At 40.3% G+C, this 16,757-nt stretch overlaps 1 protein-coding gene across 4 annotated transcripts in view; it reads right to left on the bottom strand.

Moving 5' to 3' along the window:
• VPS41 (VPS41 subunit of HOPS complex) overlaps positions 1 to 14,901 on the bottom strand; it is a 110,442-nt gene extending 95,541 nt beyond the window's left edge. For 2 of the 4 annotated variants that reach the window (XM_084281859.1, XM_084281860.1), the window contains exons 1-2: positions 14,879 to 14,901; positions 10,748 to 10,786 (exon numbers count right to left, since the gene is read on the bottom strand). In XM_084281859.1, the coding sequence (XP_084137985.1) occupies positions 10,748 to 10,786; positions 14,879 to 14,899 (60 nt within the window). In that variant the 5' untranslated portion in view covers positions 14,900 to 14,901. Of the gene's footprint in view, positions 1 to 7,590; positions 7,690 to 10,747; positions 10,789 to 14,878 lie in introns of those variants that run through there. The other 2 variants (XM_084281862.1, XM_084281861.1) reach the window with 2 other exon arrangements.
• Between the last annotated feature and the right edge of the window lie 1,856 nt (positions 14,902 to 16,757).

The raw sequence follows: 16,757 nt of genomic DNA, 5'->3' as shown, positions 1-16,757 counted from the left end.
AAGAGAAAAATGTCCAACTGTTAGCTTTTTATGGAAGTGCTGTCTTAACTGGAGGGCTAGATTTTTATTTTCAAGTTTAATTTTGGAAGGTCTCTGAGAGGTGCACCATCAGTGTGCATTTACACCAGTGCACCACTTTTAAGACAGCAGAGTCCTGAGCCCTCATGAGTCTAAGGAAACCCAGCCTCCCCTAACCACCCATTTGCAAGACATGGGAAGATGGCTAGTGAACTAAATAATCCAGCAAAAAACTGCTGCAAGTCAGCACATCACACAGGAGCAGCACATGATGTACCACACACACGAGGTTTAATATTCTTAAAACAGTTTTCAAAATTATTAAAAGACAAGTTGTAACAAATCGCTAATGTCTGTTGATGGATTTACGGAATAACATCGTAATGTTACACAGTTTGTATATCCCTTCAACTTCCAGCCCAGATGACCTCTTCAAATGGTTTGGGTTTTGTTTTATCATGCTCATCATTTTAAGTATGATAATACCTTGGTTATAATTGTGATGGGGATAAATCAACTTTTTCCTTCCTCCTCCATTATATTCCCATTTACTGGGCACAAAACAGTCTTCATAAATGCTACTCTCACTTTATGCCTGCTCGTATCCAGTTATTACCTGTACTTTAAAGACAAGAGGTAAGAGGTAAAAACTTCGAATCCATATATTAGATCTGAATTGGTGCATAATCTATTTGATATCAAAAGGGATCGAATAATATTTCTAGAAAGTTGTTCACTTTCCTCTACCCCAAAATCCAACATGCTTTTTTTCCCTACAGTAAATCCAATCAACCTGATATTAACACAGGTGGCACTCAGCATGTATACCAGCAAAGCCCTGTTCTTCTTCATGATTTGGAAAGATCGCTTTATTTGAAAATCATGACCAGTTCTGGTCAGAAATGGGAAGAGGAAGGAGGTTTGGTCTGGAAAGTCTTATAAGTCGGGCTTCTTCCGTTGGAACATCCGACTTCTTTAGTATTTGTTTCTGTCACCACAATATTTGAAGGAAGGCTCCCACAAAAAAAACATTTTCACCACTCCTGTCATGGGAGTCATAAAATCACAGAATCACAGAATTTTCTAGGTTGGAAGAGACCTCAAGATCATCGAGTCCAACCTCTGACCTAACGCTAACAGTCCCCACTAAACCATTTCCCTAAGCTCTACATCTAAACGTCTTTTGAAGACTTCCAGGGATGGTGACTCCACCACTTCCCTGGGCAGCCTGTTCCAGTGCCTCACAACCCTTTCAGTAAAGAAGTTCTTCCTAACATCTAACCTAAAACTCCCCTGGCGCAACTTAAGCCCATTCCCCCTCGTCCTGTCACCAGGCACGTGAGAGAACAGGCCAACCCCCACCTCACTACAGCCTCCCTTGAGGTACCTAAAAAGAGCGATAAGGTCGCCCCTGAGCTTCCTCTTCTCCAGGCTGAACAAGCCCAGCTCCCTCAGCCGCTCCTCGTAGGACTTGTTCTCCAGGCCCCTCACCAGCTTCGTTGCTCTTCTCTGCACCCGCTCAAGCACCTCCATGTCCTTCTTGTAGCGAGGGGCCCAAAACTGAACACAGTACTCGAGGTGCGGCCTCACCAGAGCTGAGTACAGGGGGACGATCACCTCCCTAGCCCTGCTGGTCACACTGTTCCTGATACAAGCCAGGATGCCGTTGGCCTTCTTGGCCACCTGAGCGCACTGCTGGCTCATATTCAGCCGACTATCCACCATCACTCCCAGGTCCTTCTCTGCCTGGCAGCTCTCCAACCATTCCTCTCCCAGCCTGTAGCTCTGCTTGGGGTTATTGCGCCCCAGGTGCAGGACCCGGCACTTGGCCTTGTTGAACTCCATGCAGTTGACCTCAGCCCATCGGTGCAGCCTATCCAGATCCTCCTGCAGAGCTTTCCTACCCTCAAGCAGATCGACACACACGCCTAACTTGGTGTCATCTGCGAACTTACTGAGGGTGCACTCAATGCCCTCGTCCAGATCATTGATGAAGATATTAAAGAGGACCGGCCCCAGCACCGAGCCCTGGGGGACGCCACTAGTGACTGGCCTCCAACTGGACTTGGCTCCATTCACCATGACTCTTTGGGCCCGGCTATCCAGCCAGTTTCTAACCCAACGAAGCGTGCGCCAGTCCAAGCCAAGAGCAGCCAGTTTTTTGAGGAGAATGCTGTGGGAGACGGTGTCAAAAGCTTTGCTGAAGTCAAGGTAGACCACATCCACAGCCTTTCCCTCGTCCACCCAGCGTGTCACTTTGTCATAGAAGGAGATCAGGTTCGTCAAGCAGGACCTGCCTTTCATAAACCCATGCTGACTGGGCCTGATCGCCTGCTTCCCCTGCAAGTGCTGCATGATGACTCTCAGGAGGATCTGCTCCATGAGCTTTCCTGGCACTGAGGTCAAACTGACAGGCCTGTAGTTTCCCGGGTCTGCCCTCTGGCCCTTCTTGTAGATGGGCGTCACGTTTGCTAGCCGCCAGTCGATTGGGACCTCCCCCGATAGCCAGGACTGCTGATAAAAGCCCATACCCAAACTCGGGTTTCTTCTCAAAATCAGTATTTAGGTCCCAGTTATTGTGAAGAATTGTTAAAGGAAAATCATTATTTCTAATAAAAAGAGCTGAAAATTCACAACACAAATAGTTTCTAACATTTGTGTTTCATTATTGTAAAAGCGGAAGTGTGTCTCTACTTGGTATAACAAAGAAACACAAACTGCCAATCAGAAGCCCATTCACTCCTAGCAAGGTAACACCTCAAAGTTATAAATTAAAGATCTTCAAGTAGATCTGGCTACATTTGCTTTTCAAACAGATCCCTGTGTCCTGAAATGATGCAACATTTCACTTTATTTGCAAGGAAGCATCTCGAATATCACCTTCCCAGCTGCTCATTTCTACGTTTTACCTCTTTTTAAAAGAAAAAGGAAACAAACACAAAAGCAAAACCAGAAGAGAGCTCTCCATCCTTCGCTGTTTTGGGACCTATATCCACTTGTGCTGAAAAAACAAGTGACACTGAGCCAACAAAGAGAATTATACTAGAAGATATACACCTATTGCATAGTAAAGCTTCATCTTCACTCTCTCCATCCCTAGGATATGATTTCCAGACTCCTGTTCCTGTCTCGGTGATAAAGAGACTACCCGTGCTATTTTCAGGATTAGGATCCTGACTCAATGTCTCTCAGTGCAATCAACTCTCTAACACTAGAAGGATGCTAAGAAAAACTCAGAGTAAGGCCTTTAACCCCCACAAGCTCAGTTTGTTAGGTAATAAAGGAACTAGAACAAGATTTCATTGCAAGTTGTCGTCATATTTATTGTGCCAAATTTAAATACTGTGTGCTTAACCAGACTTCATGGAGGCTAAAAGTGACTGAGAAAATGCAAACCTCTTTTACTCTGGAACTCCAATACTGAAAAGTTTGTTCCCACAAAAAGCTGAATCAAACAAAACCTGAAAAGACAGTTTCCTTTAAAAAAAAAAGAGCCAAATTATACAATTACTGATCTGAAGTGATAAACTGGTTAGTAATATCAATAAAGAAAAAAATTACTAAGGTGGGCAAGGGGTACATAATTATCTTTATAAAACCTTGGCTATTCACTTTTGCGGAACACTTGTGTGACAGTGCAAAATGCAGCAGCCTGTGCACTTTTGACAGTATTTAAACACAGGTTCTGTGATAATTAGTTTGGAATAAATGCTAAAATCACTCAGAATAAATACATAAATCCAGCTGCCTGGCTGTACAATTACTTTCTCTTCCATAACCACTGCTACACAAAACAAAAAGACACAAAGACTGAAAATTCTAAACTATGAAGTCACGCTTGTACCTTGAGGTGCTAACAAACATTTTCCTCTAGTTCTCTGGTGAAAATACAGTAATGCTAGCTCAGTGAAAGAAGTGGAGTGAATAACCTTCCATCCAGTTCCTTTATGATTCCTCTTACACAAATAGATACACAAATAGCTTGCCAGTATCTGGCTGTAAAATTGGCAAACATGGATTACGATGTTGAAATTTCACACAGCTGTTTTCTGTTCTCCCCATGCATTTTCTACAGGGATTTACTTAATCCTTCAGCCTCTTTGGGAAAATGCAGATATCCACCAGGAGCAAGGAATTACGATGATACTTCTGCCAGTGAATATGTATCAAAACGGGCTGCATTCAGAGTATGAAATAACACACAGATGAAAGGCAAAGCAGAGAGCATTTTATTTCTTCTCAAAAACGTTGTGATACGCAGAATGTCACACTGTATTTGTGGAACACCAACTGAGGATTCATTTGCACAGGTTTGAAGGAGCTGGGCATCAGCCAATTTGTGAAGCAGAAATAACGCAGATGACACACTGCAGATGAGCAATCATCATAAATCACATGTACAAAAAAAAAAAAAGTAGTAAAGCCTATATAGCATGTGATTTGGTTTCAATACAACTCCTGTAAGTTTCTTTTATTTTACTGGTAATTTTGTGCATAGCAAAGAGTATGCGAAAACTTTTAAATCCACTTCAGTGCTCAAAAGCACAGGGTCAGTCCATCCGCTTCAACTGCGCCGTACACAGAGGCAGCACAGGACAGGCTGTTTTATCTTCCACGTCTCAAGCCAACTCCAGCAGTGAAAAATCCAAGCAGTTCAAATCTCAATAGAACTACACATTTCTACTTGTACTTTCCGTTTGCTGAGTAAGGAACTTGGGCAAACATTTGTTTCCTCCATGAACACCACTTGAGCAGTCCGGTTGCCACCATGTGATGTACTGCACATGAAAACCCTTCAGTGCAGTTTTGGGAACAGTAGTTTTTAAAGTTACTTCTACCCACTCGCTACAGTGAAAGCTGAAAGGAAATAGCTGAGTTTTCCCACTACTTTCAATTTTCCACTCAAAGTGTTATTCCGCCCAGATGAATGCATTTAGTATTTTGGAAAGGCCACATCTGCATACTCCGTTAACACACTAGTTTTGCAATTGCATTTAATTTATGTAACATGCTCAGCAGCATTTTGACTTTTTATGTATTCCACAACACACAGACAGAACAGGCACTTCTGGTTAATATTAATAGCTCATTAAAGGAAGTATCTAGTTTTCACTGAAAACCAGAAGATATTAAAAGAACTTAGCAATAATCCATTTTTTTCCTGCAAGTCAATCCTCTAACGATGTATATTATAATGTTAGTTACTGGTCACTGCAAACTTGTTTTTCAAATTAATGTATGAAAAGATTCCATTTAAACTTCAATAAATAATTCACCACGCTCATCCTACTGACTCAAATTGATAAATTATTTGCATGATACATTTTCTCATTAATAAGGAGGATAACTTTCTATTTAGAATTTATATCTCTTTTCCTTCCGTTCTCCCTACTTAAAAGGCCAATTTCACTTAAAGCCATGCGGGGAGAAGCAATCTCTCTCCAGATTGCTCAGGTATGTGAAACGTTCTTGCGCATTTTCCTCCCATTTTATATTTTTAAAACAACAGGAAGAGAAAAATGGCAACTATAATGTAAAGCTATTCAATGATAAATACAGGAAGGATGATGACATGAAATGATTTACCAAAGGTCAGACAGAAAACAAAAAAATGCAGGTTGGGCTGAGCTACAGTAGCCAAGTCTACTTCTCATTCATTTTCTGTTGCAATGGTGATGCTCCTTCAAAAACTACTAGCCGCAGAAGAGCTCACCTCTTCCAGCCCAATGGTCAACCCTCCATGTTAAGAGAGCATTTTGATGAAAACAGAGTATGACAAGGAGCCTTTTTAACCAGATGCTTTATTTACTTGAAATGATTTAATTGCTTTGACCTAATCCAGACCTAGCCTACAAGACTTAGATCTGGCGTGCACTGAAAAGGAAAAGAAAACATCAAGGCTTTTTAGTTGTCCTCCTGTTAACGTTTACGTATTTCCTAACTACGCTCAAGTTCAGATCACAGTTTTTAAAACCTTAAAGAACAAAAACACCACCAATTTCAGTGGAAAAAGTGTAAAGGTGAGGGACAGTTGTAAGCCAACATAAACTGTTTGAACACTGTGTTAAACAAAAATTTCTAAAATACTTCCCCACTACAAATTCTCCTAGAATTTATTAATACATTAATAGTGTTTAAATAGCTAACAGAATAAATTTAATGAACAAATATATCCCTTTCACAACGTAGCAGTGATCAAAGATCAGAAAACAGGCCAGAAAACTGAGACTAGGGAACATAAAAATGGAAGTGCTAGAACTGAAACATACAATGCTATACAGAAGAGAGACATGAACCGTAACAAACAGAAGTACCTAATAAAAAAAGAGAAATACGCATATTTACACAGCATTTTAATTCTGAGAAAACAAATTATTATTCTTCAAAACTGTTTGCAGAACATAAGCATCTGCCATTTTAGTTGGTAGTTTCCTTTAATAGGTCAAGAATCCAAATCAAAGAGTTTACCCTCCATGCAGTGCAGCCCATACAAAAATCAAGTGTAATTCTTTACATAATCATAGAATCGTTTTACAGGCACAAGAACTAGTTTTATGATTCCACTGACACTTCTTTTTGAACAGGTCCTTCCTGTAAAGGAAATAAGTACTGGACCAGGGCAATCTACTCCAGTAAATTAAAAAGGAAGAGAAAACATTAAAGACTGACTAACCAAACTTCAGGAAGTTAACTTCAATTCCCTCATCAAGTTGGAAGGTTCTGGTTTTTGATACTTCCCAAATTTCATTTCATCAGAATCTCATACTGACAACAAGTGTTTCATGAGCTAAGAAACTTGTCAGAGGTAAGAAACTACTGCTCCATTTCATAAGTGGGGTAGGATAGGAAAGAGGAAGAGCATAATTAAGCCAGTACACCAAGTCTGAGGCTGAGACAGGAGCCAAAGGTCCCAGGACTCAAAGACCTGATTCAAAACACTTCTGCATGCAAGGTACACATGGAACAACTGCTACTAATTTATGCAGACCAGCAATTTCCAAGGATGCAACGTAAATGATATGCCTTTATCAATACAAATTAATTCTCAGTGAGAATGTTTTGTGCTCTATCTATACAGTGAAGACAAAAAATAAAATCTGCTTGATCTCATAAGATTTCACCATGTCAGATGGTGAATTTTAAGTTTCATATCGTGCAGCACCAACAAACCAAATCATCACAATACATCAATGCAGTGCAGAACAGCACGGAGGTTCAGAGAGAGGAACTTCAGGAAGACTAAAGTTGACTCTTTAGAAAGCTTTTGTTTGAATTAACAAACACAAGAACTCTGTTCAGAGAATGCAAATGACTCATGAGTTAACTTCACCTTACATAGCGCTGTATGGGCTATTGTAATCTAACTATTCCTTATTTTAAGTTTAAAAAAAAAAAAAAAAAAGACTTGTTTTCATGTAAAATAAAAATGTCTTTAATTCACTCCATCATGGTCCATTATGTAATATAATACAATTCTCTCATTAAAATAAAAGCCTTCTAAAACCAAATTACAGCCTAAGCAGCAGCAGCAACTTCAACACAAGAAAAATACTATTGTGCATCCCACTTTACCAGTATGTTGCACTGCTACTGAAGAAATCTCAAGTACTTCCTTAGTTTGATTAGCATCATCTTCTGCTGCTTCACTGGCAACATCTAAGAAGGATCTGCCTGACAGAAAACAGCTCAGCTAAGAAAAGTCATATGTTAAAGAAACAGACACATTACAAAAAAAGAAAAATATTTTCAAAACAGAAATTCAGACTCAGGCTATACATAATTTATGCAGACTTTTTTTTCTCCACAGTTTATGAACAGGCAAAAGTCAGATTTCTTTATTATCTGTTTTTAAGGTCTCATCATATGTGACAGTCAAAACATGCAGCTCCAGGTGCTGTAAAATAAAATTAAGTAAGCTAATGAAACCTCATTATGCTAGGAATTTTCAACCAAACAAAGCTGCTCAGGCTCAGCCCCAAATGCAGCCCATTTGATGATGGGGTTGGAAGTAAAGCAAGTATACTTAATAAGCACAATTTGAAACAAACTAACCAAAGAGGAAAAACAAACAAGGAGAAGATACAAAGAGAAAATGATTGTGCTTCAAGAGCACAGCAGAAATACAGTTTTTTCTCTTGAGAATTAAAATACAGAATTAAAATATATGATGCTTCCTCATCATATGAGTCTGTCTAAAGGAAAATAAAGTTTATAAAATCCCATATCAGACGTAAGTATATGAAATAAAGTCTAAGTTGTACTGTAGTTACAGAAATGCTGTAGATCTTTCCTGGTAAGTGCTGACATGATCAGGCTTCTCAGTGTGAGGATCCTGATAGTTGTTTAACATCTGAACATACGCATCACCTCTGCTAATTAACACCTCTGAACTTTACACATTCTGACAAACAGCTGGCGAGTATTAAAACCATTTAAACAGGCTTAAGAACTCAACTTCCTGAGAAGCAAAAGTTGCAACCAAACTTACAAAAAGGGGACTCTTAGCTGATGTACATTCAAAACAGTCATTTTTACAGACTCTCCCATTTGAGGCCTATTGTAAAGCTTTACCTCCAGCCTGTGCTAATGAGCATCCTGGCATTTGTTAAAGACCATTTCATTCAAATCAAATCAAGCAAGTAGCAACTTAGGATTAGCATGTTATTTGCTAAGAGCTAATAAAGGAATCACACTAAAGGAGTTGCTGCATCGAAAAGAATCACTGCATGTTTGACTCTGTACTAAGGCAATGGCAAAGCAGTATAAAAAGCACTGAAAAAAACATTCCATATTTTGCTTATGCATCCAGTTCAGACAGGGATGTGATTTACTCAAAAGAAGTTACTTAAAATTTATCTTCCTCCATAGTAGAAAATATTCTTGTAGTATAACTTATACGCATCACATATTTACTGAAACCAACAGCAGTAATTTTCAATTGTATGGAAAGCATTTAAATGAAGTTAAGTGCAACCAATTGTATATGTAAAAATCTTTATTATTGTGATGGCAAGACTTCAACAAAATCTATGCCATAAATACTATTTTAAATAGATCACATACAACACTGACAGCAAGGATTAGTCCCAGATTCTAGTACCATCACCATAGGATTCATCCCCAGTTATTCAAACTATGAGCCACCCAAAAAAAACATCATACAATTTTACAATCACAAGAAGTAAGAGCAAAGCCACCAGTTCAATCTTATCTCTGTCCGTGCTTCAAACAATATAAGCACACACTAACAACATTCAGACTTGGTGGTTCTACCGCTGTTTTTATACCACCTTTGATATTGCAAAAGCTGTATGATGCCTATTATTTCTTGAAGTGAAAACAAAGAAAAAATGCCAGTGATCTGGCAACCTAATTATACTAATACCACTGTAAATACTTAATTCGTAATGGGCTGTGTTGAAAAGCTATTAAAGTACTACTAAACCAAGCTCCTCCTTGCAATCGACTTTCAAGAAGAAAAATCTTGACAGGTAGCCATGCTCACTATCCTGCGAACGTCAGCCCTCGGGAGATTATTTTTCTACAAAATGCTGAGTACTTGGCCCAGTCACTGTTAATGTGTATTTCACCTCATTAAGCCCCCCCCACACATCCAACGTAGCTCTAGAACAAAACCATTTCATGCTGGGCAAAAAGAGTCTGGTCCCAGCAGCTGTCCCAAACAGCAACATGCAGGAAAAGAAATATGCCAAAGAAATCCTTGCTGATCACTACGAACGCCCTACAGTGCCACCACAGCCACTCATGAAAGGCAGAGGAATAAGTTATCCCACAATCAAAGCTACTGTCCTCTGCACAAGGATTCTTTCAAAAGCCACCACCACAGCCTCTGCAGAATCCACCATTCTGGAAATTAGGATTTAAACCTCCTTTGAACTTAAATAGAAAGCATGAAGATTTGGCATTAGGAAAAGCACAGAAAATCTTCCTACCAGCAAATCCTTTAAAGTTCTGGAAGCCTAGGAGCTACTTTCATTTATATACATAATGGGTGAAAATGCTCAGTCAAGCTAATAACATGCTCTAAAATCTGTTCTTGCTGGTGGTCTCAACTGAAGCTGCTCAACTTCTTCCTTCCTATAGTCACCCTAGAACACGCTGAAGTCATGTATCTCATGTCAAATATCTTATGATCCCTTCAATGATTGCAGCTTTGGAGTTACTACAGTATTGCCCCCAGACAAATTCTTGAGTTCTCTGTAGTTCTCTTTCTCTCCTCACCCTAGTCCACTTTTTCCAGCAGGTAGACAGACCTCTCTCGAACACAAGACAGTTCTTGACAAAATGCAATCTCAAGAACAGAGACTTTACAGAGCATGATTAAATACAGGCCTTGAAGTTATTAAATAACACAGGAACTACTTTAATGTATTACCACTGAATATATAATTACACTGTCAATTAATTTTTCATTTGTTTCATTTTCAAACAAAACTGCGTACACATGAATCTTTCTCTCAGCCTAATTCATTTTACTACAATTTGGTGATTGTGTATTTTTTTTTTTAAATACAAGGAAGAACTTACTAGCAAATCACAGCTCCTTTTAAATACCTGAAGTGCAGCTTAACACCCTTGCTATATAGTACCAGCACAACTTTTAAGTAAGCAGATACCAAAAAAAAACAAAAAGCATGGTATTTTTTCACACCGACAAAGTAGCAGCACTAATACTGATTCAGATACCAAGGACTTTAAGCAGGCTTACCTCAGATTCATCTGTTGATTCTTCATTATACCCACTTTCCTGAAAACAATGCAAAAAAAATAGGGAAAATTAGGTAAGTGCATACATAACGCTAGACAACTGAGCAACAGTTCCCCTTCTAAGTACTTTTTACACCTTTATTAAGAGGCATGAGAAAACTGGGAGCAACTCAAAGTTCAGAGTGATTCTGAACACGTCAGAAATTATCCTTTGCATTCATCCCCAATTCATGCACATGTAATCTAGTGCCACACTGACACTCAGTGGCACCAGCTGACTATGTGACTATAGTTGGTTACCTGGCTAAAAGAGAGCGTGAACAGCATCATCTGTGAAGTTTCCCTCCCCTAAGAAGCAGCAGTAAGTTTTGCAATGTCTCCTCATGTCATGACTCACACGGCAGAACAGCATTTTCTGGTTATCTAGCAACTAGCTCTTGTATTCAACTATTAGTTCACTTACTTTAAAATTAACTTCAAGACATTATCCATAGAAATCAGCATTGAATGACTTTCTCCTTCCCATCTTACATCAATGCAAACCAAGTGCCTTTCTCTTGCCTTTGAAGCAACGGCACCTTTAAAACATCACTCTCTGGCAAGACAGTGAATCTTACTGTCCTACAAAAAAATTTAAGTCGACTTCTGCTAATCTCTCACCTGTCCACTGATAAAATCTGCTGATGCAATGCCTCCTCAAAGAGGTCAGCAAAATGAAGATTTACTTAACGTATTTATCATTATCAATAGCAATAAAAGGTTACAGCTAATACGCTGACAGTGAATGTAAGCATTTTAACAACAAAATATGATATAAGTAAAGAATGAGCGGGAGAGAAGGCAGCAACTTCCTATAAGCCTATGAGATAATATCTGGACAATAAAATAAATAGGTAGGGAATTTCATAAGAGAAGGCAAAAAAAAAGAGACAATTACCAACGGCTTAAGGAGAAATGAAAGGGGAAGAAAATTTAATGCACCACTGACCAGTGTCATCTTTAGTTTGCTACCTTTATTTATTTTCCTTATTTATAAAAGGCACTGCTTGTGACCTCTAGGCAGAAAGCAAATGCATGCAAATGCCTTGAGTGCATTAGAGGAGGTTTGCCTTTAGTGACCATCACAACTGATCAGAAGAGATGTGGATGGGGGAGAAGACAAGCACTAGTTTTATATCCTACCTGAAACAAGATGTTACCATGACTGCTGCCCTCTCATTTCCTGCATCATACTTAACACAGTGATGTCCACCTCTAAAACATGTATCCCACAGAAGGGTTATTTGCCTAGTCTGTATTTATGACTTGAATAGGGAAACACCAATTGGAAAGGATATAGGAGTCAAGGACAGATGAAGAGGGATTAAAACCTAAGCATCTTTTCAAGTCTGGGTTTGACGTTTTGTGTAGCACTAGTTCTTTGTCATTCTCACTGTCTCCACTCACTAAACACAGTTACTTCTCAGGAAACAGCAATTTTGTCATATAGAATCTCTGCATCTTAAATTCTACTCAACAATAACAACCAAATGACACAAGAACTAAAATATCATGATGCAACATTGCTGGCCTATAGGACAAGCAATAACACACAAAGTCCAATGCAAAAGATCACCAGATTCCTAACAGAATTTTTTATTTTTTTTTTCAGGGACACTAAGAGTTGCATACTCAACCGCTTTATACATCAAAACCATTAGATATACCATGTTGATATTCTAACACAATTCTCATAGTTGATAACAAAAGAAGAATTTGTTTGGGAAAAAAAAAAAAGATCTATTCCCCCCCAAAAAAAACATGCAATAACTAAAAGTGACATTTTTGCTGTTACACAGGACTTGCTAGTAGTGCTGCTATAACACTTAATTTTTTCCCCAGTTCCTAATTGTTTTGACTATTCAGGAAAACACATGCAGGGGAAGAAAGTGACAAGAGGGTGAGTTCACTATGTAAACACCAAACAGACAGACACACACAAAGTGGAATAACAAAGCCCACTGTTACACTTGTTGATCCTTATATCCACCTGTCACTTAAGATTTAGTGTAATCTTTCTTGTTTTAAGTTGTTATGTTAAAGGACATCCTTGGAAAATATTGGCCTACGAAATCAGGGCACACCAGAAGTTGATTCAGATGATGAATGTGTTTTGATCTGGGACTGCTACCAGTCCCATATTAAAATACTGTTAACGCTGCTGTATTTGAAAGCTACTGCGATTGTGGCTACAAAGTTTCATAACTGGCACTGAAATTCAAGAAAATAGTTAGTAGCCTTTATGATTAACTAGGGAAAATGACATTCAGTAATTCAAAGGGAGTCTTGGCATAGGAAACAAATCACAGAGTAGTTTGGAAGGGATCTTAAAGATCACCCAGTTCCAATCCCCCTGCCATGGGTAGGGACACCTCCCACCAGACCAGGTTGCCCAAAGCCCCATCCAGCCTGGCCTTGAGCACCTCCAGGGATGGGGCATTCACAGCTTCTCTGGGCAACCTGGGCCAGGGCCTCACCACCCTCATAGTGAAGAATTTCCTCCTATTTGTTCCTTGACAACAACTTAGCTGAACGCATTTAGGATTGACTCGTACCTACCAACTCACTTCGCTAGCAACTTTCTGTGAAAAGCTTTCTGCTTGACTTCTCCCACTCGCACAGGCAAACTGGAACAGCAAACTGCAGTTACGACTACCCTGGGGTTTTGTCAGGTTACTTCCCCCTCCCACCAAATGCACGAACCAAGAGAATTATACTCCACTTCTACTTTTTAGTAGTCTTGTAATTGTGGAAAGGAAATCCCTCAACAGGGATTTGTAGATAGCCAGAATCTCAAATCATGTAGGAATGACTGTCACTGGTAGGTCTCATACTCTAAGGGAAAATCAGTGGTGCACTCCAGTCAGCTGGCAAATGCTCGTGCTCAAGCAGCCTAAGAATAGAGAAAGGCAACACGGATGAGGACACCACAGAAATGCAAAGTAACCTCTGACCCTTATAATCTCTCATTTAGTAGATCCAACATAAGCTTTCAAAAGATTTTCCTATCTAATAAAACGGGTATAGAGTTTTCCCTTCACTTACAAAACCAGATGTTACCAAGTATATTTTTAGTCTCAGATCTGCTGGGAAGGGAAAATTATGAACTTGGATTTCCAAGAAACTGTGCCAACATCCACCTACACAACGATATACACCTTCCTTCCAGCACACCTGTGCATATTCTACACGGAAAATCAACAGAAACGAGTAAGATACAATAATGAAAGTTTGTGAAACACAGACTGCTTTAATCTCTTATGTTATTGTAGAAGGTAAGAAGATTTATCAGGGTTGGTTTTATCCTGAGAGCTCTCTTCAGTGTTGTTACAGTTAAAAATTCACCATATCAGGCAATGAAGCCTCCCCAAGAGAAGCCAGCCCCTAAAACAAAACCCCTGACAGCGGAAAATGCGTAAACCAAATGCCTTTTCCCAAACAAGAGAAATTTCCCTGGAAGATTTTTAAAGCTCGGCCACACTAAGGCTTTTAAGAGAGACAGAAGTCACCTTGTCAAAAATAAAAGGAAAGGAAACTGAGAAAGTATTCACAGTAGTGAGGAACTTCATTGCTAGCTTGCATTTTGTCTTCCTGGGAAGGAGCCATCTGGAAAAGGGGAGCTTTATGAGGCCACTCACTTCAGAGAGGTGGGGATCACAAGTTCCAAACTGTCCCCGTTTGCCTGGGAAGATTCCCCTGCTGAAATGCACTCGCCCACATTCCCTGCACCACAAGGCACAAGCGAGTTTCTTACCCCTTTTAGGGTTCTCAGCCCCATCTAGGGCCCCTTTTGGGGCTGAGAAGGACCCTTCCCTCCCTTTACCCCCCTAACCTTGACTCGACGAGGCTGCCAGCTGCCTTCCACCCACCCACCCTCACACCCAGCCCCCGGGGACTACCCAAACACCTTCCCCCCTCCTCCACCTTCTCTCCCTCTCTACCCCAGGCGCAGCAAGGCTCGGACCGCCGCCCCCTGGCCCCTCGGGGACCCTGCCCCGCCGCTTCCAGGGGCCTCCCCGGCCCCGCTCCCCGCTCCCCGGGGGCTCCTGCCCCGGCCCCGCGGCGGGGCAGCGCCCTGCCCGCCCCTCGCTACCTTCTCCGCGGCTTCCGCCATGGCGCGGCCGGCGGCGGTCATGTGAGGGACAGGAAGGCGGGGGGGCGGAGGCACCCTGGGAAATGTAGTTTGGGGAGGTTTTTGCTGCATTCTGTCCGTCTTTCTTAACAAGACGTCTTTCTGTCCGTCTTGTTAAGCCACACGATGCCGAGGGCCGGTCCCAAGTGTGTCGGCCAGTCCGTGAGGGCAAGGCGCGTTTATTGGTGCCCGCCTGAGCTTGGGCTGTAGGGCCAGAAGGGCCTTACAAAGCCGGCATCTCTTTCTGCAGTTCTAAGAGCTGCTGTGTTTTCTCTTTTAAAACAGATCCAAATGCCTTGCTTACTTCCAAGCTACTTTTTCAACATGTTAAAAACATAACCAATGCTAAAAAGCAGTAGGCTGCACTTTGTATCACTCAAGTTCTGTCAGTGGAGAGGGCTCAAATCTAAGCTGGAACTACTGTGTACAAAGTCCTTACTGCTGCAGTCAATGAATTTAAAATGTGGCTTAGTTTGACTACAAAAGTGAAATCTAGACTGCTATGCTGGAACCCAATGACCATAAGGCCATGAATTGCAAATTAAATTCAGAGAGTATTACCATGGCACTGGAAGTCAGGTATATCATTCTATGCTTCTGAAAAAAAATAGGAATAGCCTGGGTTTTGACAAAGGAAATGCAACTGTCCCTTAAAGACAAACTGAGGGGCTGACACTGGGCTGAGGGAGAGCTGTCAAGTCAAAAGTATTAATACAAGAACATATAACTATCATGACTACTTTTTTCAACCATTACCAGATGTCTATGGCCTATCAGGATACCCTAGCAAAGAAATTTATAAATGCCATCCTGGTCATACACACCAAGGGACTCCACAAAGAAGATGTTTGGCTGCCATAGTACAAAATATTGTTGAGACCTCATCTGGGAAAAACTGAATTTCAAGCCACCTGTGGTCCAAAAAGATGAATTCAAGATGAAAGGGGGCACATCTGAAATGATCACAGAAATTTAGGGCCTGTTTTATTGGTTTCTCCAGTCTAGAAATAATAGGGAGCTGAAGAAGAAAATGAGCTATTAAAATGAAAGGTACGAGATGAAATAGTCGCCAGCTTGAAAACAGCTGATGCATTTCAGCTGGAAATGAGAAGTAGATTCCCATGTATCAGACAGGTGAGGTCCTCAGAAGAACCTTGCTGGCAAGAAACGTAGCTAATTTCAAGAAGAGGCTTAATAAACTTCTGTAAGAGACTGTGAGAGACGTTTGCTGATATCTGTGTTATCTATACATAGAAAACTCATTCCAGTCCCATTCTGACCTCCTTGAACCTTAGTCGTGTTGCTGTCAATGGAGCCAGGATGTGTCTTATCTGGTACTTGAAGACAGAGTATAGCTAGTGAAAGGAAACTTTGCCTGCTGGTTTTTTGTTTGTTTGTTTGTTTGTTTTGTTTGTTTGTTTGTTTGTTTTTTCCTCATTTAGGAAAAAAAATATTAGGGGGTTTGGTTTTCATTTTTGTGGATTTTTGTTTTTCCTAAACAAAGACATTTTGTAGTATGTTTTAAAATGTAATAAGCATTAATAACTGACTTTATAATTGCCAAGAAAAACAGAATGTAAGGGAGGGATGGCAGATCCTGTAAACTTGGCTATTATAACACCTAACGGGACACATTTGTTCCAAACAGAGCAGTCAAAGAACAGCTGTTTTTGTTTCCACTGCACATAGAATAAGTGGTGTAAACAATGTGATTTACTTACAGCATGCTCCTTATGTCTGGCAAAACTGTATTTTTTCTTGTTTAGGCTTAAGGTATGAATTCAATGTGCCATGATTATAGGTTTTTATTGTGTCAGAAAAATTTAATATGTTAACATCT

This window comes from Netta rufina (genome assembly GCF_964035555.1).
Source record: "Netta rufina genome assembly, chromosome: 2".
Classification (NCBI taxonomy): Eukaryota; Metazoa; Chordata; class Aves; order Anseriformes; family Anatidae; genus Netta; species Netta rufina.
This window is presented reverse-complemented; position numbering and strand designations above follow the sequence as displayed.